The following is a 24,502-nucleotide window of genomic DNA, read 5'->3' as shown; positions in this document are numbered from 1 at the left end:
GTAGCCGTCTGCAGCATGTACCGTTCATGGAAGAGTTTGCTGTGTGCATGAGGACTGAGAGTGTGAGAAGCAGCGTTTACACACGTGCACACGCATGAACACACACGTGCACACGCATGAACACACACGTGCACACGCATGAACACAGACGTGCACACGCATGAACACAGACATGCACACGCATGAACACAGACATGCACACCCATGAACACAGACATGCACACCCATGAACACAGACATGCACACGCATGAACACAGACATGCACACGCCTGAACACACAGACATGCACACGCCTGAACACACAGACATGCACACGCATGAACACACAGACATGCACATGCATACACATGTAAACACACCCCGGCGCAGCTACACAGATGCAAACACACGCACAACCATGCACTCACACATAGACGCAAACACACACACTGACGTGAACACACACACGCGTGAACACACACAGATATAAACATTCACACACAGACGCAAATACACACAAACAGATACGGGGGAGGGGGGGGGGGTGGGAGGGTTGTCATGAAGCAGCACTCCACTTCCCATAAGCGGAACATGTCACACAGGGAGCCACTGACACCACAGCCTCAAACTTGAACCGTGCAGCACGCCGACTGAGGAAGTCTGCCCCACCCCCGCCTTCTCTCTCTCTTTCTCTCTCTCTCTCTCTCTCTCTGTCTTAACAGACAGGATGACCAGTCTTTTGGAGGAAACAGAATAGTCAAACCACACAGACATGGTCTCTGGAGAGCGCCTGCTCTTCCTCTCCGCTCCCGGGGGAGTGCTCTCCCTCCTCTTCCTCCACGGTAAGAGACCAGCGTCGTCACGCCAACGCCTTCATGTCTTAGCGTCTCTGCCTGGCGAGCACTTGGCACGGCTCCAGGGCACCACATCGTACCATTTCACTGTAGGATGCCACTCCAGATCGCCTTGTGCCTGTCTTAGGTCTTTGAATTGAAAGTTTATAGGGACGCTAACCCTGGTCTAACCTAGTCTAACCTGGTCTAACCTGGTCTAACCTGGTCTAACCTTGTCTTACACGTCCCCTATGATAGCATAAATACTCATCCTGTTTGATCTTGCTGAGCTGCACTGTTGAGCAATGGAGGTTGTAGAGAGTACTTGCTCAGGATATTCTCTATGGTTTAAGGAAGCAAGAAACCCACAACTAACTGCCAGAGTCTGTTTGCTCACTGCTCTCTTCCATGCGCGCCAGCATGGCTTTTAATTCATGAGTGGACATTTCCTCCTCTGCTGTATTGTATCCCTGTGTTTGAGAAGGTGAAAGAGGAAGAAAGAGAGGGAGAGGGGAAGGAGAGAGGAGAAAGAGAGAGGATGGGGGAGGAGGGAGAGAGGAGGGGGGAGAGGAGGGAGAGAGGAGGAAGAGAGAGGAGGGGGGAGGAGGGAGAGAGGAGGGGGGAGAGGAGAGGGAGAGAGGAGGAAGAGAGAGGAGGGGGGAGGAGGGAGAGAGGAGGGGGGAGAGGAGAGGAGAGGGGAGAGGGGAAGGAGAGAGGAGAAAGAGAGAGGAGGGGGGAGGAGGGAGAGAGGAGGGGGGAGAGGAGAGGGAGAGACTAGGGGAAGTGCGAGGAGGGAGAGAGAAGATGGCCGGGAGGGAGAGAGGAGGTGGAGGGGATGGAGAAGGGGGAGAGAAGAGGAAGAGAAGAGGGAGAGGGTCGTAAATGACACAAATGTTAGATTCCTTCAAGTTCACTTGTGTTAGTTTGGTTCGATTCAGCTTGGGTTTGTTTGTTTGTGCTGGGGTGTGCTTGTCTGATATCAGTGGATTTGTGTTTCTGGGGGAGGGGGAGCTGTGCTGAGGGTGTATTGATAAAGATCTGACCACTTCTCTTTCCTGATTCACGGCTGGATTGTGTGTGTGTGTGTTTGTGCTTGTGTGTGTTTGTGGTTGTGTGTGTCCGTGTGTGTAGGTGGGGGGGAGGGCGGGTTGTAATGTAAAACCTTCATTGCACATTATGATGATGAATATGATGGTGATGATAGAAGAAGATGAATAACACGAGTAGAACGGTAAAACAATGATGGGGATGGAAAAGATGATGATTCATAATTAACTTTTTACTCCTGTGGGCATGTGTTTTTGTGTGTTTGTATTTGTGTGTGTGTCTGTGTGTGTCGAATCATTGTGTGTCTGTGTGCTGACCATTTGTGCATGTGTCTGTGTGTGTGTCTGTGTGTGTGTCCGGGTGTGGACCGTTTCTGTGTGTCTGTGTGCATGTAATTATGTCTGCATGCATGTCTTGGTGTGTCTCTGTGTGTGTGTGTCTCTCTGTGTGTGTGTGTCTCTGTGTGTGTGTGTGTTTCAGGTGTGTGTGTTTCAGGTGTGGGGGCACTTGCATCTCAGGTGATCAACAAGACAGAAGGAGAGAGTGTGCTGTTTCAGTTGAACAGCTTTAGGAGAGAAGCCCAGTATGAGGTTGTGCGGTGGGAATTCAATCGCACAAGAATAGCAGAAAAATCGAATGGGACAAAGCCAGAATATCCAAGTAGGTTGTTTGGAGGAAGATTAGAAATGAACACTGGAAATTTCAGTTTGACAGTGAAGAACCTGGAACTGATGGACTCTGGGATATTCAGTGTTGTGGCGGATTTATACGAGGGAATTCAACCAGGCACACAGCACATCCCTCTTCAGGTCTACAGTAAGATGGCTGCTTCTGATCCATTCAATCCCAGAAGATGATCTGGTGCCTGAGTGTCATTGAATACTGATCCCTCTCTTCTTCTTTCTCCTTTTCCCTCTCAAACTCTCCCTTTTTTCATTCTTGCTCTCCTCTTCTCCATTTCTCTCTCCCTCACTTTTCTCTCTCTCTCCCTCCCTCCCTCCGGTGGCCCAGAGTCTATAACTGAGGCAAAAATCGACTCCAACTCTACCTGGCAGTTGGAGAGTGGCTCGTGTGAGGTCTGGGTGAGCTGCTCTTCTCCAGGCCACACTGATGTGTCCTACACCTGGTGTATAAAGAACCAGACCCACCATCTCCCCCAGGTGATGCTCCCCCTAGAATCAACAGAGCGAGTCACCGTGAGCTGCACCGCCCAGAACCCCGTCAGTCATAAAACCGCATCACAAACAGTGATGTGCATCGAGGAAACTGAGCTGGATTCCACAGGTAGGCTTTGCCAGGAGGACGTCTGTGATCTTACTTTGCCATATCTCATATCCTCTAGCTCCCGCTAGAAGCTGTTTAATGGTAAGGTGTGAAATACATGTTGGGGATAACCAGGATGAGTGTAACAGGTTGTGTTCCTCTGTTCAGAAGGCCAGTATGTCATCATCGGTGTTTCAGCATGTGGTGTCCTTCTCCTCTTCCTTATTGTGGCCTTGGTCTGCTATAGTTGCAGGAAAACGGGTAAGATCCTCCACTCCGATACACTGGGCTCTACTCTCACTGTCTCCCTCACAAAATGTCTGTGCTCTACAGCACTCCTCGCCTTCTAATACACCCTTCTCGCTCACCCTTTCCTCCCTCTAGTACATTAACATTTAGTCATTTAGCGACTTACAGTAAGTACAGGGACATTCCCCCCGAGGCAAGAAGGGTGAAGTGCCTTGCCCAAGGACACAATGTCATTTGGCACAGTGGAAATCCAACCGGCAACCTTCTGATTAGTAGCCCGATTCCCTAACCGGAAGTATACGTCCAAACTGCTCTAGACTGCTGACCAACGCGCTCTCGAGGAACACGCGATTCTTGCCTAACATCCCGTTCTTTTGTGACAGAGGCAAACACAGACCTGATAGCAGACACCATATATGCTGACATTACGGACAACATAGAGATGAAAGACGTAAGTCCCAAACGAGCCTATCTTTAGTTAGTAAGAGTACTGGCGATAACAGTAAAGGTACTGGTATAGTCCAGGAGCGGTACTGTGACTGTGAGGAGGGAGGGCGGGTCTTACACCAACCACAGTGTTGAATACTGTGAAATCTAGATATTTAAACTTGTATTTAGGTTAATCCTATGTCATAGAGATGGTTCTGTTGTTGCAGGAGCCAGCTAGCAACACCATCAAACCTGACTCCATCTACGAAACGGTCAAAGACCATGCTGTAATACCTGCAAACAAGGTGAGAATGTTCTCACCCACATTACAAACTGCACTATTAACCCCCCCCCCCAAAACGTGTTAATTTAACACAGGAGTGTGTTATATATGTATGTACACTTAAGTAACATGATTACCCCTTTGGTTGTAAATGAAAACATTGACATTTCTTGTGAGTGGTCACCGTGATGTCACTTCCACGTTGTTCATAAACTTCCCTGTGCTGTGTTGTCTCTCTCAGCCTCTGACGGTTTACGACACGATCCAGTTCGACCGAACGCCGGTGCCCGACTCCGCCGGGGTCTCTCAGTACCAGCATGTGCTTTAGCTGAAGCGCTGGTTCCGAAAAAAAAAGGAACTCAGCCTTGACACCTAGCCTACTGAAGACGTGCGTTGTCCTGTTCTGGGTGGCTTTTATAGTTAGTTGTTATCCCCAACAAGGAAGTAAATGCTGAATGAACAGTGTGCATTGGGATGGCAGCATCTAGCTCATGTGGATGCTCCTGAGGTTGTCATGGTAACCTATTTGCTATTATGCTAAGCTAATGCTGTATAAATGATTGATACATTAAGCAGTATTGTCAAATGAATGGATTTCTTACTTTACTATTCTTGATGTCATCAGTGAAATTGTTTTTTTTATCCAGCGTATATTTTCTTTTCCACGAGGAAGCTAAGATGTAGGCTATTTGTATAGAACAGCTAATAAATAAGATAAAATAAATTACAGACTTGTTATTTCTTTTACCCAAAATAATGTAATGATTAAATGAAATCATGATCCAAATCATAACATATGTTCCAAATATTCTAATACAATAGGCATTATAAACAACAGTATATATTAATAAATGAACAATGTTTTGTAGTCAAGTCAAGTCATTTTTATTTATAGAGCACATTTAAAAACATCCAATGCCGACCAAAGTGCTTTACAAAATCATAAAATAGGGCAAAACAACAATAAATAAGAACAACAGACAAACAACACAATTACAGTAAGCTAGAGTGACCCTAAACTGACTCGAAAACCAAATTTTTTTTTTTTTTTTAACAACCAAGATTTAACATTAGACAGAAACAATTCAACCCCCCCCCCCCCTCAACATCTCGACCATGTACCTAACAAGGTTGCATATACGTACAAATAACTTAAAACATAATAACAACAAAGTATTTCTTCTGGTTCAGGATGTAGATGTTAGCTTTGTGAAAAGGATTTTCAGGAGTTGCCTTATTTTGAACTGTTTTCAGAGTCCTGAATCTTGTACACAGCCGTATTTCTTATCCCTGAAAAAGACAAGAGAATGAACAATGTTTGTTAGTAATCAAAGCTTGTGGGGTTGTCTAAGAAAAAAATACAAAATAAAAAGTAAATAAAGTTTACATACCTACATTTTCCTTTGCAATTACCTACCTTCTTTTTCAGTTTTTCTGTAACAGATGGAAGTGGCACATGAACACAGCATTTACCAAATACATTTTAAAGAGATAGTACTAATTTTAATGGATACATCTAAGCTGCAAAGTCATTTTAAATGTATTGATTATTAGCTGAACTTACCATTAAACTTGTATGCAAAGAGTCCACCAACTATAACTCCAAATACAAATATAAGAAAGATAACAAAATCTGAAATACAGGGTTTGGGATACCAGATAGGGGGGCAAATGGACTTGTCTCCTGTAGGCAGATTACAAAAATCAACATTTTAATTATATATATATATATAAATATAATTATAATCAGTCTTTCACTAAATATATTTTCATTGTAATAGGCCTAATAACAAAAAATTTAATGTTCCGTTGGTTCCAGTCACTCTAGCATAAGACTTACTCAGACACGTCTTTCCTACAACTTCAAACTCCTCGCTGTCGTCGTTGGCCGCGACGCATGTTAGGGTAACATTGCGGTATGCTTTGAGTTTGAAGAATACAAACAGCTCGGTGGCATTGCCGACACTTTTCTGAAAGAAGGCTTCGTTGACCAGTGAAGGTTCAGATTTCCAGGAGATGTTGGTGCCCTGTAATGTGGAGGAGCATCGCAGCTTCATTACACAGTAGCCGTTCTCCACCGTGTGGAACAGGTCTGTGATGTTGGGCTTCTCCAGGCGCTCTGCACAACAAGACAGAATTGCGGACATTTGTGGAATGAAAAAGATCCGACATCAGGACTACTGCAAGGTGGCTGTAGAATCTCAAGGCTGAGTGACTATTAAAACAGCACATTCAAACTATACATGTCTATCTGATACCAGTATATTGTGGGTCCCACCATAACTGCTCTTTGGAATTATCTATTAACTGCAGTGACAGTTATCGATCACTGAAACACTTTTGCAAAAAGGGGATTGCGGTTGACAATTTTGATTGTCTGAAGTTCATCTATATCAGGGCGGTCCAATCCTGGTCCTCAGTTGCCACTGTCCTGAATGTTTCAGATGTTTCCCTGCTCCAGCACACCTGATTCTAGTGAATGGTAATTACTAGACTTCCACAGAGCTTGATAACAACCCAGTAATTTGAATCAAGTGTGCTGGAGCAGGGTAACATCTAAAACATTCAGGACAGACCAGGATTGGACAGCCCTGATGTATATAATCCCCTTCAATAAAGTTATTTCACTCATCTATTCAGATTATACAGTTGGTGTATCCAAGCTAGTCAGAGGCAACAAATCAATTCAGCGAGACCACCGTTATTTTCATCCCTTACGTTTCACTGAGAGTTGAATCTCAATCCTCGGCATCTTTTCTCCAGTTGTCCTCGTTATATCTGCTATGTAGAGCCGGGAGTCCTCCTCCTTCAGATCTAGGATCTCCAGGTCGCCGTTGTCTTTGTTGAGCATTAGACGACCTTTGAACTGTGGAATGCGATCAACCCTCACCTTTCCGTTGCGGAAGGTAGCAATGAAGGTGTTGTTTGTGAAGATGGACCACTCGATGGTGGAGATGTCGGAGCTGTCGGCGTATCCTGGTTTCAAGGTGATAGGCTGTCCCACGAACCCTGACACTTGTGTCGTGTCCGCTGCCATGGCTACAAGACAACAACATGTGTACAAACATCAGGCCTAATGTTATTGGGCATGGCTGTTTCGCTATGCCAGCTTAGGTATAAAGTATCTCTTGTAATGTTCTACCTATTTTATGAGAAGTATAGATAGTTGAATTCAATGTACAAGACAGGGTTCAACCATTTAACATCTTCATTGAATGCTTGTTCAGTATTTGTTGTGAAAGCATGCTGCAATTACAGAAAGAGGAAAAACACATTTTCAACACGGCCCCTCTCTTCCTGTATAGCTTTGACAGTTTAACAGCTTTCACACAAAAAAGAACTCCACCAAGAATATTGGCAAACAGAACAAAATGGCATGAAATGCTGTGCTCTGTGAGATACGAGATTTAAAAAACATGTTTTTTACAGATGCTTTCACAGACAGTTGTTTCACAAATTTATTTCAACCCAACTTCCTACATAAAACTGCCCACGAGGTCTGGATTATTTTGAGTAACAAGGTCATGATTTCAGAAAAAAAGACATAACCCTAACCCTTTTCAAATATATTTTAGGGCACATTGAGCACCAAAAACCAATCGCCACTTAGATCTGCATTACTCAAGAGATGGCAGACATATCGACGGACGATATCTAAAAAAACGCGGCAATTTACAACGAAACAGTCTAGATTGAAAAATAGCACTAAAGTCGGAGGGGAAATATATTTTCGATTTTTGGGTGAACTATCCCTTTTTTCACTAAACACAAGAACACAGAAGTTTAGGTTTTATGCCTCGTGCTGGTTTACTGTCTACTACTGAATGATACATACTCCCTGCTTTTTCACCAATAAAATATAATCTCTCATATTACAGTATCTGTGTGTATGTATTTATTTTATATACTCCAGCTTACCTTGGGAGATCATTAGAAGGTAGATACTAGGTAAAAACAGTAGTTTCATCGTGAGCACGTCCCTAGCAACGCAGTTTATAGAAACTGTGTCACATACCCTGTCACTCACTTCCCCCTGAGAGGGAGGATGGAACACGAGGTTGACCTTATGGTTTGACAGCTGAATCACAATTCATCATCAGGAAAGAGACAAATTCACATATTGTCATTTTGAAGGAGATCATTTATTTAGAAAGTTTTTCAAATTGTTTAGTACTAAAATGATCGAATGTGAAAGCCTTTCACATCCCACAGCAAACTACAAACTTTTGTTACCGAGTACAGTTTTTAATAAAAGGGTTAGGTGTTTAGCTTCAGTACAGTATATGTTGATACAAAATGTTTATCAAAACACTGCGAGTGTGCAATCTTCCAAAAGTTCATGGAGCTTCATGCAAACAGGGGAATTATGTTGAAATAATAAGTCAAAAACACCTTTACATGAAAGCTACTTTGTTAGAAAACACACACACACACACACACATACGAACAACTACACAAATGCATTCCGTAGTTCAACATTGACAAATATACACATGATAAAGGAATCAAAATAAGTATGTACAACATAAGGAGGCTACGGTGGCTCGGAGCTGCCAAAAAGCACAGTCATACTTCCGCATATCATCTGTCCACATATCTGTCGTGGCTCTTTAACACTGTTGGTCACCAGTGTTTGTGGGTGGGGTCAGTATATCTCTGCTCAGCAGGCATGTGTCAGAGCGGTGCAGTGGTCATATGTTACACCCACACACTCGAGAACAAAATAACCGTTTTATCTTAAGTGTCCCACATGGCCGATGCTTATCTGTGAGTCTGAGCAAGTTCCTCTTTAAAATAAAAGGGATCTTTTTAACTCACCAGTGTAATTCCTCTTATATTAAAAAGAACTGATAAGAAAACATGTAAAACCCAGCTTGTCAGTGTTTCAGTTTGGACAGTCGGACATCTTCACACAAATCCATGGTTGGTTGGTTAACGGACTGACCACAGACCATGCACTTCTATTACCAAACAAACAAATGCACACTCACAGTTGACCAAACATGAAATCCAGTTGTCCCCAAGCTCTTGGCGTCCGACTGGATTTACAGCTTTGCAGGAGAGCAGAGCAGACAGAGAGCCCATCTCTGACGGTGTAACACCCATACCCATGAGGTATGCTGTTCTTACATACAAGGTTGGAAGTTCAAACTCACACAAAGACAACACAGAATTAAGAGGCAACCGACTGGAAGAAAAGTTCACTCACTAAAAAGTCTCAACACTGGGCCAGGATGTTTCTGAATGACACCAGGCGTGACTAGGTAATACATCAGGACAGACTTGGTGTTTCTGAGGTGTGTTGTCCTGTAATAACCTTCCCCGACGCAGCATGGACAACAGCTGCTAACACGGTGTCACGTTGACAACGCGCTCGGGGTCAGGTGAGTCTGTGGCATTGGGGGGGAACAGTCGAGTCATGGCGAGGAAGCATCCGATTGGTCGGACAAAGGCAGGAAGAAGCACGTCATTCGTGGTCTCCTCTCCTCATCAAGCCCCCTTCACTTCTCTTGTTTTTAACCTGTCCTCTGCCGTCTCTCTCTCTTTTTTTCTGTCTCTCTCTCTCTCTCTCTCTCTCTCTCCTGTTTATCATACTCGATCTCTCTCTCTCGTCTTTGCTGCGTTTCTTCCCTTCCCCCTTTGCTAGACGGACGTTTCCGACTGGAGCCTCATGACAAACTTGTGGCTTTTGGGGTCGATGAACTCCTCCCCCAGGCGCAGGAAGGGGAGGGGCGTCACCGTGACAACCAGGGAGAAGTCGAGGCGGCGCAGGGAGAAGACGAGGCCCTGGCGCAGCGACGACGTCACGGGCTCCTCGCTCACCAGCGTCCACTGGCGCCCCCTGCCGTTCTCTTTCTGATACTGCAGGGTCGGCCCTGGGCTCAGGTAACGCTCCAGGAACGCCTGAGAGGGTGGGGAGAGAGAGAGAGATCGAGTATGATACACAGGAGAGAGAGAGACAGGGAGAGAGAGAGACATAGGGAGAGAGAGATCGAGTATGATACACAGGAGAGAGAGGGAGAAAGAGAGAGCAAGGGAGAGATCGAGTATCATACACAGGAGACAGAGACATAGGGAGAGAGATCGAGAATGATAAACAGGAGAGAGAGACATGGGGAGAGAGAGAAATAGGGAGAGACATAGGGAGAGAGCGAGAGAGGGAGCAGGTATGATACACAGGAAGGAAGAAAATGGGGGGAAGGAGGGAAAAAAAACAGCGTAAGCTTGACAAGAGGCCAACTCTTGACCCTAACCTTTGGGTTCATGTAAAGGTCAAGACCAGGCTCCTGGCTTGACCTTGGGGGTCAGCGAGCGTGACGAGTGTATGGGTCTAAGCGACATCAAGGTGCTCAGGACTGCGTGTGGTAAGACACATAGGGAGAGAGAGAGGGAAAGGGAGAGATCGAGTATGATACACAGGAGAGAGAGAGGGAAAGGGAGAGATCGAGTATCATACACAGAAGAGAGAGAGAGACATAGGAAGAGATCGAGTATGATACACAGGAGAGAGAGACATAGGGAGAGAGAGACATAGGGAGAGAGAGAGACGCACCTTGGGGGTCATGTTGTGCGTGATGCAGAACTGCAGGTGGTTGATGATGCTCTCCATGCTGTGGTAGGGCTGCTGGCGGGTGGTGCGCAGGTACTTCTGCATGGCCCGGGCCATGGGGGCGAAGATGGCCTGGGCCGCCTCCCGGGGGTCCATCACCTCCCGGGGGTGCTTGGGAGACGAGGCGGCCGGCTCGTCCTCCTGGAGGCGCTTGATGTGGGTGAAGGCCTCCTCCACCGCCACCACCAGCCTGGGGGAGGGGGAGAGGGGAGGGAGGAGGGGGGAGGGGGGGAGGGGAGGGAGGGGAGGGAGGAGGGGGGAGGGAGGGAGGGGAGGGAGGGGAGGGAGGAGGGGGGAGGGGGGAGGAGGTAGGGGGGAGGAGGGGGGAGGGAGGGAGGGGGGAGGAGGGGGGGGAGGGGGGAGGGAGGGGGGGAGGAGGGGGGGGGAGGGGGGAGGGAGGAGGTAGGAGGGAGGGAGGCGGGAGGGGGGGGGGGAGGAGGGAGGGGGGAGGAGGGGGGGGGGGAGGGCCAGAGGGATGTTGGGATGGGACACGTGTGTGTTCAGGCCTTGGAATTAACGCCCCCCAGGGACAGCTCAGCACAGACTGTTTTTGGACTTTGCGCGCCCCTGTGTTCGTGTTTGAAGATGTATGCTGACAGAGAATGTACAGAGTGGGAGTATCCCACTGGGTGGGAATGTTGTACACCCGCGTGTCACAGAGTGTGTGTGTGTGTGAGTCCTCACCTGGCCTTGCGCTTGCGTAGCCGGCGGTCCATCTCAGCCTCCTCGTAGTAGTACTCGTTGTGGGAGTTGTCGCGTCGCCTCGCCGCGGCGGCCATCATGGCCCTGGACTGGCCGGTGGAGTTGTTGGTGCTGTTATCTAAGGGAACACGACCAACGGTTCTGTCAACGCCAAGCAGGACACATCCTCCTGCTGCTGGGTTTAAAGATGGCTGTTTGGGGGGGGGGGGGGAGGGGGGGCGTTTTCCATGTTTTATGGGACTGTTTGTACGTGAAGTGTGTCAGGAAAGGCATGGAGAGATGCAGCGAAGGGCCATGATTGGATAAGAGAGAGGGGGAGGGTAGAGAGAGGAGTGGAGAGAGATGGAGGAGAGTGAGAGAGACAAAGAGAGAATCGGGTGAGAGGGGGGTGAAAGAGAGAGAGAGAGACAGAGAGAGAGAGAGAGAGAGAGAGAGAGAGAGAGAGAGAGAGCAGATAAAGCAGGCCCACCTTCTCCCAGGTTGTAGACCTTGAACCCAGACATCTTCTTGGAGAGGATGGACTTGGGCAGGTTGAGCAGTGCTGGGTTGTAGACAGGGAAGTCACTGTAGTACTGGTCCAGGATCCACACAGCTGCCCTCTGGATGCTGCAGAGCAGGACGTCTGTGTTAGAGCACTGGAACTGACCTCTGACCTCTCACACCACCTCGGGGTCATGACCTATCCAATCATCCAATACGAGTCTACATCCGATATCTCTTATTGCATCCAAATCCCCCATGCAGTCACACAAGTTGTTATTGGAGGGGCTGAAGATGTGGAGAGTGACTGTCTGTGGTGACACACACACACACACACACACACACACACCTGAGGTGGCCCACGTTGTAGAAGCGGCTGGCGCCGTCGGTGGTGCGCACCACCTTGAGGCAGAAGGCGGGCTGCAGGTGGCGCACCTCCAGCAGCACCAGCGCCAGGTACTGGATGAAGAGCAGCGAGTCCACCAGCGACGCCGCGTAGCCCACGATGCCCCGGTAGTCCCTCTCCTGGGGCTCCAGCACGCGCACGCCGTAGAACAGCCAATAGGACGCCACGAAGAGGAAGACGAGGGCCAGCAGCAGGCAGCGGAAGATGAAGAAGCGGGGCAGGGAGGCGCGCGGCGGGCGCAGGAACAGCGCCCAGGTGGAGATGAGGAGGACGAGGAGCTTGAAGGCCAGGGAGACATAGAGGCCCTCGCAGGGCGTGCCGCACGGCTCCAGGGCTTCCCTCCACAGCAGCTGGGGGAGGGCCAGGAAGGCCAGGGGCGTGACCAGGGCGAAGAGGCCCAGCACGGCGCCCAGGGCCGGGCCGAGGAAGCGGCGGCACTCCAGCGGCGAGGACTCGTCCAGCTCCTTGGAGACGCGCGTCAGGTCCTCGTTGGAGACGCTGTGCTCCGAGGTGCCCGTGACCACGGTGGTGGTCTCGCCCCAGTTGTCATCCTGGGGAGGCGGGGAGGGGGAGAGAGAGATGGGAACAGGAACAGAGACAGAAACAGAGAGATGGGAACAGGAACAGAGACAGAAACAGAGAGATAGAAACAGAGTGATAGAAACCGAAAAAGACAGGGAGGGAGAGATTTCCGTGAGCATATGACAATGATGTCCAGGTCAGTATTGCATTGTATATCATTCATGACAATTTCTTAAACATGGAGGACATTCTAAAACAGATACACAAACGATACGAGTGTGTGTGCGTGGTCTGACCCTGTCATCTCCTCTGGTTGACTCGCCATCCAGGAGCGGTTCTCCAGGGGCCTGGATGGTCACAGACTTGTCCCCCCGGACGCTGCTGTCCCGGCTCTTCGACCGGTGTCTGTCCCTCCTCTCCCTGGAGGTCCCACACACACAGAAACATCAGTACACGAAAACAGTCAACAATCAAGCCAGCGACAGATTTTCAATCACCCCGTGCCCCCCCACCTCCCAGCCCCTGTCCGGGGTCCAACCCCTGCCCCTCCCCCTCCTCACCTGTGCTTGCGTGAGCTGCGGGACGACTTGTAGGAGTAGCCCGAGTACTGCGACTCGTTGTCCATGTCGGAGGCGGGCGGCGGGCGGGGTTTGCGGGCCCCTACTCCTCCCCCCGCGGCCGGGCCCAGCTGGCTCTTGCGGTGGCTGATGGACTTGGAGGAGAGGGCCAGGGGCAGCCGCAGCAGGTCAACCTTGCTCCTGAGGGAATCTATCTTGGAGGCCGGGCTGGGTGGGGGAGGGGGGTGGGGTGTGGGGGGCGCAGACCTGGGTGGGCAGGGGACACAGCGGGAGAGGGAGGGAGGGGGATTATGGGGGAGGGAGGGAGGAGGAGGGGGAAAGAGGGGAAGGATGAAGAGAGAAACAGAGAGAGGGAGAATTACTCACATGTGACACTTCTGGCTCGAGGGCCCCAACAAATAAAAACACAAAAACTAATCCAGTTTCCACACAATCTGCACTGTGTTGACTCCACTAACGCCTTATGGGCCTTCATGTGTGTTCACCCGGTTAGCATGGCTCACTAATCAGCCTATTTCTGGGGCTGCTTGTCCCCTGCCATGAGTCAGTGCAGGAGGGGGCACAGCCCTGGAACCAGGCCTCCACTGACACCGAAGTGAGGCAGACATGGCTGTAGAGGCAGCAGATGAGGTCTTGTTAAGCCATTTCAATGGCCTACTGGTCCCCTGGAATATGCCCCCCATCCCCCTTCATTTTAACCATTGAATGAAAGAATTGCTGAGGTGGAAAATGTGAACCACTAAATGAATGTCTGCTCCCCAGACTGATGTGAGTTCGCTGCCTCTCTCTTCCCAGTGTGCTTTTCTGTCCGCTCTCTGCCACACACACACACACACACACACGCTCTCCCATACACACACACACCACATTCCCCTATCCTCCCCTGTCGTCTCCAGGGGCAACAGGGCTTAGCCATCACTATGGGGATGAATGGGGGGCTGTGGGGTGAAAAGGGACTGGGGGTTGCCACGGTGACCGGCCCATCAACTCTGCACCTTCTCTTGTCCTTTTTCCTTTACAGCCTTTTAGAACGTGTTTACGTCTTTGAGAATGCAGGTAGCCTTGCTTCTATATTACTGGTGTGTGTTCTCTATCTGCTTGTATATGTATCGTCCACAGTTGTCTGACTGATTGTCTCTAATTCAAGTGTTAACAACGTGACTTTGTTTTAGCACAGTCGGTCGGTTGCCTCTAGAATGTCTGTCCCTTATAAGACACACACACACGCACTCCTAATCTAATACTGGGGGATGAATGACACCCTTATGATCGTGCCCAGCCCTTTGCGAGGCTCTGTTAATGTGTGCCGTGTGACAGAGGGTCACATTGAGACAGACCACGATGGAGCAGACCTAACGGAAGGCCTTCTTCCTGATATGAACCTATGTGGTTCAGTCTGTGTGAGGCTATCACTGACCAATGACACAGCAGGGTTAGGCATCCCAAGGTGCCGGCTGTGGAACCTGCTCTTACAGTTGACCAAAAGAGGGTTTGGGGATTTTTAACCCCGTAAACAGTGGTGTTGCCAGGACCAAATAAAAGAAAATCCATAATTGGGCCACAGACTCAGGTGTAATGTATGACATATCTCAGGTGACATCAGATAGCATGCCCCCCTCCCCCTCCCCCCAGCTAGCTTTACTAAGTTTAAGTGAGTCATACAACCCAGCATACTACACACCGAGGAGCCTTCCGCCAAATCTTTCTTAAACACAGCTAATCTGTCTATCTGTCTGCCTGCCTCTCTTTTTCACACACACACAGAAGGACATGGTTTGGTAGCATACAGAGACAGGCTGTGTGTGTTTCAGTCAATTCCATTGATGCAATTACTATGCCCACTGTGCTGTAGGCTTTAAACAGCTACATTGATTTAAATGGTTCATGGGGGAGGCGCCCTAGGATGGATTTATGTCAATACTTCTGTTATCTCCAAGACTTCACACGACAGTTCAACGTGCCTATTAAAGTGAACAAACCCAGGTGGCATAGCCTACATTCCAAAAACTGTCCTAGTTCCCAGGGGCCTACAAAAGCCTCGGGCTGGAAGCCGGCCTAGGAGGCGTAGCAAAGCCACACCCGATAGTAACGTCAACAAATCGAACCGCAGGCTTCAGGGCCTTTCCATTACGTATCTGTATCGACATTCGGTATCCTATCTTCACGTTTTAGGATTGAAAAATTGCTGACATAACGACTCGAACTAACAGTATATGGGGTGGGTGGGCGCTTATAAATATTTACAGTTAATACATCACGGATTACGCTTGAATCGAAGCAAGATCCGAGACAAAGTAGCTCATGATTCGCACACGCCCTAGCATCATCGAGATGTTCCGACTGGCAGAGCTGAGAGCTCAATGGGATGAAGCATAGGCTAGCCACAACATGCTGCAGAACATATTGCCTACTACAAAACCTAATATAGCACTGAATATCTGAATGCAAGTATTAAACAATTTTGGGTAAGATCCAAAATAAGTGACATGATTCACACAATGCACGATGAGAACTTGCAGTAGACTTTTGAGTGAAAGGTTTTTCTCTTTTCTTTTTTTTCTTTTTTTACCCTAAGTGTCCTAACACCGTGATGTTTGCATTTTCTATAAAGCTAACAAAAAATGGTCAATAAGTTTTAAAATTATTCCTTAAAGATGAAACTTAGTGAGGAAAATGTACGGGCGAAGTAATGAATGAAACGAATTGTAGCCTCCACAAAGGCTTCACAACTGAACTTTAGCATTTTATTTCAATTTACGAGTAAAATTAAAGTTAGATATGTGAATAAATTATCCGAGATCTTACCTTTCTTTTCGAATATCCTCAAATAGGCGAGTGTTTCGCAAATCCCTCCACACAAAAGAACTATCCGAGTAGCCTATGAGTAGTCCAGGCGTATCCAGCAAGGCTTTCCTTGATTCACTTTAATTCCTTTAGTCCAAATTAGGCAAAGAATAGGCTACAACGTAATGTGATTCCTCTTCACAAACAGTATCTCTTTTCTAACTGAAAAACATATAGGGCCATGCTTTACAAAGGCACTGAGACGCATCCCATTCTCAGTTTCTGCATCTGTTCTTCTTTGGAAGCCCCGCTGCGCGTGTGAATACGGACATTCATCACCCTGAGGGGCAAGAGACAGTTAAACGCTTTGCCGCGACGCTTTGCTTTGGTGACCCGAATACAAACGGAATACAATCCCAAAGGAAATTTAAATTCACATCCAAGGGTCGCAGTGGTTCAATCTTTCCACTTGTTCAAATGAAGAGTCCAAATGTGAGCTATCTCTTTGGTGTGTGGGGGTTCTCTGGAAGCGACAAAGTCGTAGCTGGATGAGGACAATTGTCCCTTCGGTCTAGTCCGCGGTTCCTCGCCCTTTGTCATGAACATTTACGGCATTTTTTCTCTCTCTCGTATACGGTTAACTTCCATTGATCCAACAGTAGGCTAGTCCAGGTTCAATCTTCCTTTAAGTAGGCTAATTTCAAAACCAGTCTCTATCCAAATTTCAAACCCAAATCAATGGCCTCTCTCTCTTTCTCCCGAAGTCCCCAACGGTGCTCCGCCTCTCTCCAGTCCTCTCTGGTGGCCCCCCTCTTCGCTTTCCCAACTCTCCTCCTCCCTTTTCCGCCGCACACCTTCACTTTCCCAGGCAAGAGTTTGACTATAACCGTTGCACCCAGATCCATCTGTGAATTAAACTCGATTTTTGTGCACGCCGCACGCCTTGCAACAATGACATGTGCTTAACGCTCCCCGAACTCTCCTACTCAGAGTATAAAACCATGACTTCCAAATTGCCTCACTCAAACATGTTTTAACTCACGCTGCTTAAAGAAGTAACCTAGGTTATAACCTATGGTGCAACACGTCCGTAGGCCTATATGGTTATAGGCATAAATACTATTTTAAATCCTCGAGAAACTGCAGAATATATACCATTTTGCTTCTTTGAACTGGATATGAGTTTTTCCAGACAGCGGGATAAAAGATCCAGTGTCCAGTGATAATTAGCTGGTTCAACGAGCGCTACGCCAGGGGCAGTTACCACCAGGGCGTGTGATGCGATTTCTCTTGCCTCCGCGAGTATCCATGCAGCACCTGTGCTGCATTATTCATCAAAACAAACATACATTTATCGGGTTATACAGTGCACCGCTGAACTGCGAAAAGCTAGATCTAGAATTACATTTTCTATATAAAAAAATAAATAACGTTCAACTATTTTAAACAAGAAAAACGGCTATGGACCATATAGCCAGGTGAATAGGATATAGGCCTACTGTAGAAGATATCCCATGAATCTATGTAAGTGTTAATTAGGCTGTGCAAATTTACATCTCGTCATTTTGCAGACGCTCTCATCCAGAGCGATTTACAGTACCCATGTGCACGTCATGTGCACCGGCCGGGAATCGAACTGACAATCTTCAGATTACTAGCCTAATGCTCTAACCGCTCAGCCACCTGACTCCTTTGATTGAAGGGCAACATAATTAAAAATGAGAGTTCCACACAAATACTTTTTAAACAGTTATTTTTATTGTCACAAAACACGAGTTCATTTTCCTTCTGTGCCGCTAACAATCTCGCCATTCTTAAAAACAGGGGAGAAAAAATAATTTACATTTGTTTTCGTTTTTTTTTTTTTACCGTATCTACAAAAATAAAATCAAAGACAGGACTAAGGCTTTACAGAAAAATTAACATATATATAAAACAAGGGGTGTGATTTCTATATTACATGAGTGAACGAGACCATATAAAAAGAAAAAGGAGGTCTTATGCCTGTGTATGAATACAGTAGTTTGCACTGTGCAGGGTTTCCCTGTGCAACATCTCACAAAGAAAACAGATCGGTTTAAAATGTCTTTACTACCAGTTATAACCTCTTATAGATCCGACGTGACATCGTCATGAGCGAGGTGAACTGGACGTAGACATCAAAGAAAATGGTATGAAAAAGACTATTAGAGTTTACAGAAGAATAGAGGTAGAAAATGGAGATGGCTAAATGCTACTTGAAGGGGAGGAAATATAAAGAGGGAATGAATCCTAGTCCAAACAAGAATGAAAGAAGGGCGAGTCGGGAGGTCTTTGTCATGCGACGGTGTGGTAAATAAAACATTGTATCGCCTCCAACATCGGAGCGTGGACACGCAGCTTAGTATCACAGTCGTTTGCTGGTTATAACGTCTCAAAAGAATGACAGGGAGTTCAAATTTGACGTTTTTATGAAGTGAAAGAAAGGTAAGGTTCTTTAGCTCAAAGTTTTGAACTGAGCGGTCTTTAAGGTGAACATTGTCAAGCCAAAACGTTACGGTAAAGACCATAAGTTTAGCTGTCCTCCAGACTGTCATTTATGTTGTCGTTGACACTGCATTTGCATATTCTACTCTCAGAACTAATTACAGATTTATTTTCTTTTATTCTCCCACAATAAATAGAGGGGATCTGTGCATAGGATGTGTAACTACAGGTATATATATATATATATATATTGGTATACCACTGGGAGTGAACCACAGTTCCTTCAGAGTTTGGTGCAGAACCTTGGTCAAACACCTGAGATGCACTTGATTCACTTCACCAGCACACTGTAGCTACCAAGGAGATCTGACAAGTTGCCCACCAGGGACACAAATCAAACGTCCCTCATATCAGTTCTACTGTTTGCCCAAAGTCCGGTTTTGGTGCGGCTGCCAACACTATCTAGGTCCACAGTGGAAGTAGGGTGGTTCACAGTTGAGCTTATGTATGTAGACACGCACGCACAACAGTAGTGATAGTATCCGTCAGCAACCCAAATATAACATGATTGGGGGTGGGGGGGTGGGTGGGAAACAAAACAATTTAAAAAACAAAAACAAGACAATAACAGTGTTTAAGTCCTGTTATGTTAGTAGTAGTGATCCCTGTTTGTCTGAGCAGTTCTGCCTCACTGAGCAGTGTCTTAGTGATCCACAGCACCGAGGCCCTGCTGTTAGCCACAACCATCCACCCGTGGCTAAGAAAATCCAGGCTGGCCGGCGGGATAAACGCACAGATGGTCCCACATCCCTTGGCTTAGCAGCTGTCCAGAGGCAGTGTGGCGTGGCATACAGCGCGGCGGCCATCTTGGATCCGGCCACGCCTCCATAGTGTTCAGTCTCCTCATGTGTTTTGGTACTGATTGAACATAGCAGTTGAGTGACATGAATGAAATAACGCTGACGTGTGCTGAATATAGTCTCTATGTACGATTCCCATTCTGAGTGTTGACCCTTGTCTTTCTACAGGGCCCAGTGCAAATGACCTGAATTGATAAGACACAGTCCTTTGGCGTCCTTTAAAGCAGCCAGTGGCAGAATGTCCGCCATTTTGGCTCAAACTAGGGTGCAGTTACATTGGTCCACAATGGCGCATGGGGTCTTTCCAGTTCCTGACCCATCAAATCAACTGGGTTCTGTGTAGAGATTGAGAGGTGCGCAGTGGGTAAAGTGCTGGGGGTCCTTCAGTGGTGTCCTTGGTAACGTCACCTCGACGACACTCTTCTGCTCCCTTCATCCGACTGTTTTATTTTTACTTCCTTCATTTCCCAGTGTACAACTCTATCCTTTAACTAGTTTCGCAAACCCTACTTTCCTTCAACATCCAAAAATACTTCCTCTCCCAGTAGTGTGCCTTCCTTCCTTCCATTTGCTACTTCTCCAAATCTTTCTCTTTCCCTCACTTGTTCTTCATGCGTTTCCTTCATTCCTCCATCCTTCTTACCCCTCCCCCCTCCCAATTCGGTTCATGAGCTTTCTCCTGCTCCTAAAAAGTCAAAGGTCATTTGGTCCCCTCTGAGGGGGCGGGGTCCTTAAATGTCAGGGGTGGTTGTCACGCCAAAGTTATTTCCTGGTTTTCTGTGGGTAACAGATGCATGCTGGGACCGTTCTCTGAGGGTGTGGGTGTGTGTGTGTGTTAGTAAGTCCATTCTAAGGTGAGGTCAGAATCCTGTAGACTGAATCTTCACAGGTTCCAGTTGTCCTCCATCACTCCCTGCAATAGACAAGAGAGAAATACAAACAACAGCTGACGATCACCATGACAACAGACAAAAGGCCTGCACCTCAGTGTACTGTAGAGGGGTTGGGGTTCTAATGCACTGTCCCAACACAGACAGGGACAGTCATGCACGCCTGGAGAGAGACAGTTTGACCCTTGACCCCTCCCCGTTCCTCACCTTCTCCCGAGCCCCGGTCCAGAGATGGCGTCCTGGCCACGGTTGCCTGGATACGGGGGAGGTCCACGGGCTCTTGATTGACAGCTGGCTCTCTGAGTGTTTGGAGGAGCTGCTGATGCGCCTTCTCTATCTCCTGTCAGGTGGACGGACATACAGCCAATCAGCACACAGCACACTCTCAATAATGCTACTGTGGCTTTAAGAATAATACTGGTTTAGAACACTAGTCAAAATTGTAGAATGTTTGTGATGTTGTCTCATGAAAGACTCGCATGGTTACTTACAAGATGAGTACAAATGTGTATGCATGTTGTGTGTGTGTGTATGGATGTTGTGTGTGTGTGTATGGATGTTGTGTGTGTGTGTGTATGGATGTTGTGTGTGTGTGTGTATACATCAGTGTGTATGGATGTTGTGTGTGTGTGTATGGATGTTGTGTGTGTGTGTGTATGGATGTTGTGTGTGTGTGTGTATACACATCAGTTGTACCTTCAGGCGGTGCAGCTTGCCCATCAACTCCTCGATTGTGTGGAAAATTTCGTCCACGTTCTTGATCACATGACTCTGGCGCCTGCTTTGTGATTGGCCCGATTCCTCCTCCCCGCTCGGCAGCGTGGCCCCTGATTGGTCGACCTCGGGCGGGATGTAAACCTGCGCCTGTTCCTCCTCCGCCTCCTCCACCGCCGACCGGACGGGGGATGACATCACTTCCTCTTCCTGCGGAGCATGTTCAGTGGCGGGCTCGTCAGTGTGGCTCTCTCCCTGCTCACCGGGCATGACCAGGTAGAAGGTGTTACCTGCAGGAGGGGGAGGAGACAACGGAAGGAGGAGGAGAAGAGGAGAAAAAGAGAGATGGAGGAGAGAGAGGACATGGAAGAGAGAGTGTGAGAGAAATTCGAGAAAAAGGACAGAGCCATGAGAGAACAGAGAGAGGAGAGGACAGAGATTAGAAAGATGAGAGAGAGAGAGAAAGAGAAAGAAAGAGAGAGAGAGAGAGAGAGAGAGAGAGAGAGAGAGAGAGAGAGAGAGAGAAAGAGAGAGAGAGAGAAAGAGAGAGAGAGAGAAAGAGAGAGAGAGAGAAAGAGAGAGAGAGAGAAAGAGAGAGAGAGAGAGAGAGAGAGAGAGAGAGAGAGAGAGAGAGAGAGAGAGAGAGAGAGAGAGAGAGAGAGAGAGAGAGAGAAAGAGAGAGAGAGAGAGAGAGAGAGAGAGAGAGAGAGAGAGAGAGAGAGAGAGAGAGAGAGAGAGAGAGAGAGAGAGAGAGAGAGAGAGAGAGAGAGAGAGAGAGAGAGAGAGAGAGAGAGAGAGAGAGAGAGAGAGAGAGAGAGAGAGAGAGAGAGAGAGAGAGAGGAGAGAGAGAGAGGAGAGAGATTAGAAAGAGAAGAGAGACAGATCAGGGACAACAGCATCTTGAACTCAACCTTAACGCTACACATTCCTGCTCACTGCAGGTCAAAGCTGCCTTGAATAACTGTCGTGTCCTATGCCTTATGGACTTGACCCCAACAACGACAGCATCATGAAGCGTACTGAAAGGGAGGCCAGAGAGATCTGGGATGGAGGTTCAGACGAGGGCTAGATTGTCGTTACCCTGGGCACTGGCCGCGTCTCTCGGCTCACACGATTGGTTGGAGAGGAGGCTGACATCATCAGTGATGTCATCAGGGATAGAGGAAGAGCCCGCAACCAAAGCTGTACGTGGAGGACAGATGTGTGAAGAGAGTGTGTGTGTGTGTGTGTGTGTGTGTGTGAGCGCGCAGGTTCATAGGAAGATTGGGAGTGTCAGTGTTGGGTGCAGGTGAGTAGACATGAGCCGATGAGAGCGTGTGTGTGTGTGTGTGTGAGAGAGAGAGAAGCGAATATAGAGTGTTGTGAAATAAAAACAGGCAGAGAAAAGAGAGTAAGCAGCAGAATAAAAGAATCATAAAGAATAGTGTTCATGCGGGACTCGGGTGGTCCATCCATTATTATTATTATTGTGAAAAGATTGGATAAGGACAGAATAGACACCAAGCTCCACAAAGCAACAGATTTATAGAATTTGTACAGAATAGTCCAATATTAATGCTCTGGTAATTTGTAATCCCCTTTGTTACCTTTCCTGACAACGTGAACACTCTGTGGCTCCGCCTCCGGGGGCGGGACCTCCTCAGACGCAGCCTCAGATTGGCTGGGACTGACGCTCGGGACAGTCTCTGAGGATTCTGGCCTCTGTCTGTCAGTGATGGGACTCTTCTCATTGGCTGTCTCGTTGGTGGGTGTTTCACCTGAATTGTGGCTCCACCCATCCTCCTCTAGGTCTCGGAAAATCAGCTGCCTTAGTGTTTCAACTGATAAAATGTTTTAATTAGTTAGTAACATTTGTTAAAAAAGATTATTGATTAATTAACTAAGAACTAGCTATGATATAACTGGCTCCTTCCTCACCATCTTGGAGCGCTGCCTCGGCCACGCCCACTGCCCGCCCATTACCGCAGAGGAAAGATGCTGATTGGTCCGTTGGCGTGGTGGGTGTGAGTGCGCCGTCGTCGTTGGGGGAGTCCGTCTCCATTGAAACCGACCTTTCTGTCATGGAATCGTCTAGGAGATTGAAACAAACAATATTAAAGTGTCCAAAGGTTACAAAAAAATCCAACATGAATTTCTGGCTTGAACAGCATCTCTCACCTGATTGGTAGATGTGGCTGCCTGTCGAGATGGGGGAGGAGTTGCCAACACTGGGGGAGCTGGGGGGGAGGAGAGAAACAGACTATTAGGTGTGCAAATCCTTCATTATGCTTAATGGCAAGGAACTGTAACACACTAGATACTCACGATGTAGGCGTGGACCTGTGATTGCTCAAAGGTGACGAGCTGGCAACCAATGAGATGGTCTTTTCGAGAAAGTCCTTCCATCTGGGGAAAAAAATCAACAGGATAGTAATTTCTAAACAAAAACTGACAGACAACAGCAAAAAAGCAAGACGCGAAGGTTCTAGAAAGTTCTACGTTGTTACACGCCAGCTGTGAGACACTTACGTGTTCTTCTCTGAAGACGTCCCAGCCACCAGCTCGTAGATCTGCCTCTCAGTGGTACTGATCACATACAGGGCCTTGTTGTCTAGGAGACCAGGCACACAGGAAGTAAGAGGCAGCTGTAGTATTTCCCCATGCATCCATATTTCCATCCATCCTAATTTTCATTGCATTGTCCAATTTCACAACCACTAATTTCTCCACATTTTCTCCCATCAACAGTGACAAACAGGTGATTAAAAACACCCACTCCACCCACAGCCCCCCTGACCCTTGACCTTACCGGTGGCCACGGGCCGGACCAGCAGGGAGTCCAGCTGGACCACGGGGCTGAAGGAGGTCTTGGTGTCCCCGCCGCCCCCTCCGCCGCCCCCGAGCCAGCGAGACGGGCCCCTCAGCAGCAGGCGCTCGTCAGGGCCCCTCTGGAGCAGAACCAGCAGGTCGGACAGCAGCAGGGCCTGGATCTCTGTACACACACAGAACCAGGGTTAGGAGAACCAGGCTTAGGAGATCCAGGGTTAGGAGAACCAGGGTTAGGAGAACCATGCTTAGGAGATCCAGGGTTAGGAGAACCAGGGTTAGGAGAACCATGCTTAGGAGATCCAAGGTTAGGAGAACCAGGGTTAGGAGAAACAGGCTTAGGAGATCCAGGGTTTGGAGAACCAGGGTTAGGAGAACCATGCTTAGGAGATCCAGGGTTAGGAGAACCAGGGTTAGGAGAACCATGCTTAGGAGATCCAGGGTTAGGAGAACCAGGGTTAGGAGAAACAGGCTTAGGAGATCCAGGGTTTGGAGAACAAGGGTTAGGAGATCCAGGATTAGGAGATCCAGGCTTAGGAAATTCAGGGTTAGGAGATCCAGGGTTAGGAGAACAGTTGAAGTGTTGCCTTACCTAAGGTCT

The 24,502-nt window shown here is 47.8% G+C and overlaps 4 protein-coding genes across 9 annotated transcripts in view; 1 reads left to right on the top strand and 3 right to left on the bottom strand.

Moving 5' to 3' along the window:
* The first annotated feature begins 726 nt into the window (after positions 1–726).
* On the top strand, positions 727–4,764 carry LOC146221896 (SLAM family member 5-like). Of its 2 annotated transcripts, none has more exons than XM_084691845.1 (7): positions 727–822; positions 2,341–2,676; positions 2,872–3,144; positions 3,295–3,384; positions 3,756–3,823; positions 4,029–4,106; positions 4,326–4,764. In XM_084691845.1, exons 1-7 carry the CDS (start codon positions 753–755, stop codon positions 4,410–4,412), a joined length of 1,002 nt encoding a protein of 333 aa, XP_084547971.1. In that variant the 5' UTR covers positions 727–752; the 3' UTR covers positions 4,413–4,764. The 2 variants fall into 2 exon arrangements, with proteins under 2 accessions (XP_084547971.1, XP_084547970.1); XM_084691844.1 differs by having other exon boundaries at positions 3,292–3,384.
* Positions 4,765–4,955: 191 nt separating this feature from the next.
* LOC146221895 (SLAM family member 9) lies at positions 4,956–9,376 on the bottom strand. 4 transcript variants are annotated; one of them, XM_084691822.1, is made up of 6 exons: positions 9,294–9,376; positions 6,803–7,123; positions 5,925–6,203; positions 5,649–5,768; positions 5,476–5,518; positions 4,956–5,374 (listed from the first exon to the last, which is right to left on the bottom strand). In XM_084691822.1, the coding sequence occupies exons 1-6, from the start codon at positions 9,355–9,357 to the stop codon at positions 5,335–5,337; spliced, it is 867 nt and encodes a 288-aa protein (XP_084547948.1). In that variant the 5' UTR covers positions 9,358–9,376; the 3' UTR covers positions 4,956–5,334. The 4 variants fall into 4 exon arrangements, with proteins under 4 accessions (XP_084547948.1, XP_084547949.1, XP_084547950.1 ...); XM_084691823.1 differs by lacking the exon at positions 9,294–9,376 and adding an exon at positions 8,003–8,112; XM_084691824.1 differs by lacking the exon at positions 9,294–9,376 and adding an exon at positions 8,003–8,105 and having other exon boundaries at positions 6,803–7,114.
* Positions 8,205–17,154, bottom strand: LOC146221894 (vang-like protein 2). Its single transcript, XM_084691821.1, has 8 exons — positions 16,188–17,154; positions 13,365–13,628; positions 13,101–13,224; positions 12,226–12,833; positions 11,866–12,002; positions 11,379–11,514; positions 10,638–10,884; positions 8,205–9,988 (listed from the first exon to the last, which is right to left on the bottom strand). Exons 2-8 carry the CDS (start codon positions 13,427–13,429, stop codon positions 9,728–9,730), a joined length of 1,578 nt encoding a protein of 525 aa, XP_084547947.1. The 5' UTR covers positions 13,430–13,628; positions 16,188–17,154; the 3' UTR covers positions 8,205–9,727.
* A 748-nt stretch (positions 17,155–17,902) lies between these two features.
* The window catches only part of arhgef11 (Rho guanine nucleotide exchange factor (GEF) 11), a 19,950-nt gene continuing 13,350 nt past the window's right edge, over positions 17,903–24,502 (bottom strand). Inside the window, exons 31-41 of one of the 2 annotated variants that reach the window (XM_084691448.1) lie at positions 24,494–24,502; positions 23,885–24,067; positions 23,605–23,686; positions 23,401–23,481; positions 23,254–23,312; positions 23,014–23,166; positions 22,683–22,916; positions 22,177–22,278; positions 21,079–21,386; positions 20,590–20,722; positions 17,903–20,405 (exon numbers count right to left, since the gene is read on the bottom strand). The exon at positions 24,494–24,502 is cut by the window's right edge and continues 67 nt beyond it. In XM_084691448.1, the coding sequence (XP_084547574.1) occupies positions 20,353–20,405; positions 20,590–20,722; positions 21,079–21,386; positions 22,177–22,278; positions 22,683–22,916; positions 23,014–23,166; positions 23,254–23,312; positions 23,401–23,481; positions 23,605–23,686; positions 23,885–24,067; positions 24,494–24,502 (1,397 nt within the window). In that variant the 3' untranslated portion in view covers positions 17,903–20,352. The remainder of the gene's footprint in view (positions 20,406–20,589; positions 20,723–21,078; positions 21,387–22,176; positions 22,279–22,682; positions 22,917–23,013; positions 23,167–23,253; positions 23,313–23,400; positions 23,482–23,604; positions 23,687–23,884; positions 24,068–24,493) is intronic. The other variant, XM_084691449.1, reaches the window with a different exon arrangement.

The sequence above is a fragment of the Hypomesus nipponensis genome, chromosome 25 (genome assembly GCF_054491055.1).
Source record: "Hypomesus nipponensis isolate SF chromosome 25, ASM5449105v1, whole genome shotgun sequence".
NCBI classification, from domain to species: Eukaryota; Metazoa; Chordata; class Actinopteri; order Osmeriformes; family Osmeridae; genus Hypomesus; species Hypomesus nipponensis.
This window is presented reverse-complemented; position numbering and strand designations above follow the sequence as displayed.

Excerpts from the sequence above, each read along its gene's own strand:
- LOC146221894 (XM_084691821.1), bottom strand. The coding sequence starts at position 13,429 with ATGGACAACGAGTCGCAGTACTCGGGCTACTCCTACAAGTCGTCCCGC. Across the intron at positions 10,885-11,378 it reads CTACGCAAGCGCAAGGCCAG|GCTGGTGGTGGCGGTGGAGG; the intron begins GTGAGGACTCAC and ends CCCCTCCCCCAG. Across the intron at positions 9,989-10,637 it reads CGCACAACATGACCCCCAAG|GCGTTCCTGGAGCGTTACCT; the intron begins GTGCGTCTCTCT and ends CCACCCTCTCAG.
- LOC146221895 (XM_084691822.1), bottom strand. The coding sequence starts at position 9,357 with ATGTATTACCTAGTCACGCCTGGTGTCATTCAGAAACATCCTGGCCCA. Across the intron at positions 5,769-5,924 it reads TGTAGGAAAGACGTGTCTGA|GAGACAAGTCCATTTGCCCC; the intron begins GTAAGTCTTATG and ends ATCTGCCTACAG. Across the intron at positions 5,519-5,648 it reads CTTTGCATACAAGTTTAATG|AAAAACTGAAAAAGAAGGTA; the intron begins GTAAGTTCAGCT and ends CATCTGTTACAG.
- LOC146221896 (XM_084691844.1), top strand. The coding sequence starts at position 753 with ATGGTCTCTGGAGAGCGCCTGCTCTTCCTCTCCGCTCCCGGGGGAGTG. Across the intron at positions 823-2,340 it reads CTCCCTCCTCTTCCTCCACG|GTGTGTGTGTTTCAGGTGTG; the intron begins GTAAGAGACCAG and ends TGTGTGTTTCAG. Across the intron at positions 3,145-3,291 it reads AACTGAGCTGGATTCCACAG|AAGGCCAGTATGTCATCATC; the intron begins GTAGGCTTTGCC and ends TCCTCTGTTCAG.